Below are 2988 nucleotides of genomic sequence, written 5' to 3'. Positions count from 1 at the left end.
CCGCAGGGTGTGAGGCAGTGCCTGGGGCTGTGGTCTCAGCCTGGCCCCTTGTGGTGGAGGACACCAGGGGACCCAGGTCAGCTCCCAGCTCCGTGAGTCTGGCAGGGAGCGGGCAGAAGGTTGGCTACCGTATGGCCAGGCCCGGCTGTTCCAGGCAGGGGAGGTGGGACAGCAGGAAACATGTGAAGTGTGTGCCTGGAGCGCCAGGTGTTGGTAAAGGAGTTGAAGTGTGGACTGCGAACCGTGAGATGCTGGTTGCTGGGCGGGGATGTGTCACTGGTTCCCAGAGAGACGTGGCTGGGCGGATCTGGGAGGGTTTCCAGGTCGGGATGGGGAGCTGGGATTTTACCCCAGAGGCAGTGGGAGCCCGAGCTAGGAAAAGCCTGGGTGGGGCCGGGGTAGGGATAGGAGGCCAGGGGAGGGTGGAGGAGTGGGGGGGAGGGGGACGTGGAGGGAGAGGTCTCCACCTCCCCTTGTCCCCCCCTCACCCCTAGATTGCAGATCTGACCCAGAAGATCCTTGACCTCCGGGGCAAGTTCAAGCGGCCCACGCTGCGGCGGGTGCGGATCTCCGCGGATGCCATGATGCAGGCGCTGCTGGGGACCAAGGCTAAGGAGTCCTTGGACCTGCGGGCCCACCTCAAGCAGGTGAAGAAGGAGGACACGGAGAAGGTGAGTGTGGCTGGGCCTGGAAAGGGGACCCAGCGGGGAGGGTGTGGGGGCAGCGGTCCCAGGGCCAGGCCTGAGGGGAAGACTTTTGGAATTTTGGGGAGAAGACTCTGGTGAGGAATCTTCAACAGGAAGTAGAGGAGGGGCACAGGAAGTGCAACAGGAAGACAGGAAGTAGAAGGGGGAGACTAGAAGTGCATTAGGAGAAGGGAAGTAGCATGGAGTCAGAATGGGAATGGGGGTTACAGGAAGTGCATGAGAGAAAAGAGAGGAAGTGCAGGAGGGAGACAGGAAGTACAGGAGGGAGACAGGAAGGATAGGAGGGAGATAGGCAGTGCAGGAGGGAGATAGGTAGTGCAGGAGGGAGACAGGAAGTGCATGAGAGAAAAGAGACAGGAAGTGCAGGAGGGAGACAGGAAGTGTGGGGGGAGACAGGAAGTGCAGGAGGGAGACAGGAAGTACAGGAGGGAGACAGGAAGTGCATGGATCAATGTGGATGGGATGTTGAGAGGCAGGGAGCTCTCCAGAACCAGACCCTTGGTCAGACGTCCAGAGTGGCCCTGCGGGCTGGAGGGCAGTAGGACGATATTTGAGAGAAGACTTTCTAACCTCTGACCCCGTTTCGGAGACAGGAAGTACAGGAGGGAGACAGGAAGTGGATGGGATGTTGAGGGGCAGGGAGCGCTCCAGACCCAGACCTTTGATCAGACGTCCAGAGTGGCCCCGCGGGCTGGAGGGCAGTCGGAGGATATTTGAGGGAAGACATTCTAACCTCTGACCCCGTTTCCCAGGAAAACCGGGAGGTGGGAGACTGGCGCAAGAATATCGATCTGCTGAGCGGCATGGAGGGCCGCAAGAAGAACCGAGGGCCACGCTCCCGGAAGCCACGGGCACATCAGGGCAGAGCTGGGTCTCCAGCAGGGGGCGCTCTGGGCTCCTCTGCCCTGGGTGGAGGGCACAGGGATGCTGAGATCCCGACACACAGAGAATGGAAGGGAGAGGGGGAAGCTGGATTCATGGGAAGAAGTGCAAAAACCGGAAACCGGAGAGAGAGAGACAGGCAGGGAGATGGAGCTGAGACAGAAATGGCTGGCAGAGGCTGTGTGTGTGTGTCTGCCACGCGGGGACCTGGGTGTGGGAGTCAGAGAACCGAGGGCCACGCTCCTGGAAGCCACAGGCACATCAGGGCAGAGCTGGGTCTCCAGCAGGGGGCGCTCTGGGCTCCTCTGCCCTGGGTGGAGGGCACGGGGATACTGAGACCTGGACACACACAGAATGCAGAACCGGAAACCAGAGAGAGGGAGACACAGGCAGGGAGACGGAACTGAGACAGAAATAAGGGCCCCCGGAGGGGTGACTGCAGGGACACAGACACCCAGAGTAGCTCAAAAAGGGGGGACAGGGACACAGAGCCAGAGAGGACAGACACGGGGTCACAGACAGACACCCGGGAGACATGGAGACACGGCACCAAGAGAGGCAGACACACAGACTCCCACGGATGCAGCGACAGGGACACACAGAGAACTTCAGCTGGTTGCTCAGTGGTTAGAGCTCTGGCCCCAGCACTGCCAGATCTTGGGTTTGATTCCTGTCCAAGGGCACCAACCTAGCTGCAACTTCCATCCCTGGCCCCAGGTTGGGGTGCGTGTGGAAGGGAAGCAATCCATGGGCCCCCGGAGGGGTGACTGCAGGGACACAGAGACCCAGAGGAGCTCAAAAGGGGGGGATAGGGACAGAGAGCCAGAGAGAGACAGACACGGGGTCACAGACAGACACCAGGGAGACCAGGAGACACGGCACCAAGAGAGGCAGACACGCAGGCTCCCACAGATGCAGTGACAGGGACACACAGAGAACTTCGCCAGTGAACTCAGTGGTTAGAGCTCTGGCCGGACCGCTGCAGGCTCTTGGGTTTGATTCCTGTCCAAGGGCACCGACCTGGCTGCAGCTTCCATCCCCGGCCCTGGGTTGGGTGCGTGCAGAAGGCAAGCAACCCATGTGTCTCTCACCAATGTTTCTCTCTCTCTCTGTTCCTCCTCCTCTCTTCCACTCTCTAAGCAAAATATCCTCAAATGAGGATTAATAAGCAAACAAACAAAAGAACTTTCGGAGGGACATTCAGAGTGAAGAACAGAGACACATGGAGAGCCCAAAACGGAGGCCCAAAGGGAAAGGCAGAGACATGCATAGAAAGCAAAATATCCTCAAATGAGGATTAATAAGCAAAGAAACAAAAGAACTCTCAGAGGGACATTCAGAGTGAAGAACAGAGACACACGGAGAGCCCAAAACAGAGGCCCAAAGGGAAAGGCGGAGA

The 2988-nt window shown here is 58.9% G+C and overlaps 1 protein-coding gene across 1 annotated transcript in view; it reads left to right on the top strand.

Moving 5' to 3' along the window:
• The window catches only part of TNNI3 (troponin I type 3 (cardiac)), a 4143-nt gene extending 1862 nt beyond the window's left edge, over positions 1-2281 (top strand). The window contains exons 3-5 of the mRNA XM_015569456.1: positions 495-671; positions 1460-1578; positions 2269-2281. Coding sequence (XP_015424942.1) covers positions 495-671; positions 1460-1578; positions 2269-2281 — 309 coding nt within the window. The remainder of the gene's footprint in view (positions 1-494; positions 672-1459; positions 1579-2268) is intronic.
• The last annotated feature ends 707 nt before the right edge of the window (positions 2282-2988 follow it).

This window comes from Myotis davidii, unplaced genomic scaffold (assembly GCF_000327345.1).
Source record: "Myotis davidii unplaced genomic scaffold, ASM32734v1 scaffold326, whole genome shotgun sequence".
Classification (NCBI taxonomy): domain Eukaryota; kingdom Metazoa; phylum Chordata; class Mammalia; order Chiroptera; family Vespertilionidae; genus Myotis; species Myotis davidii.
This window is presented reverse-complemented; position numbering and strand designations above follow the sequence as displayed.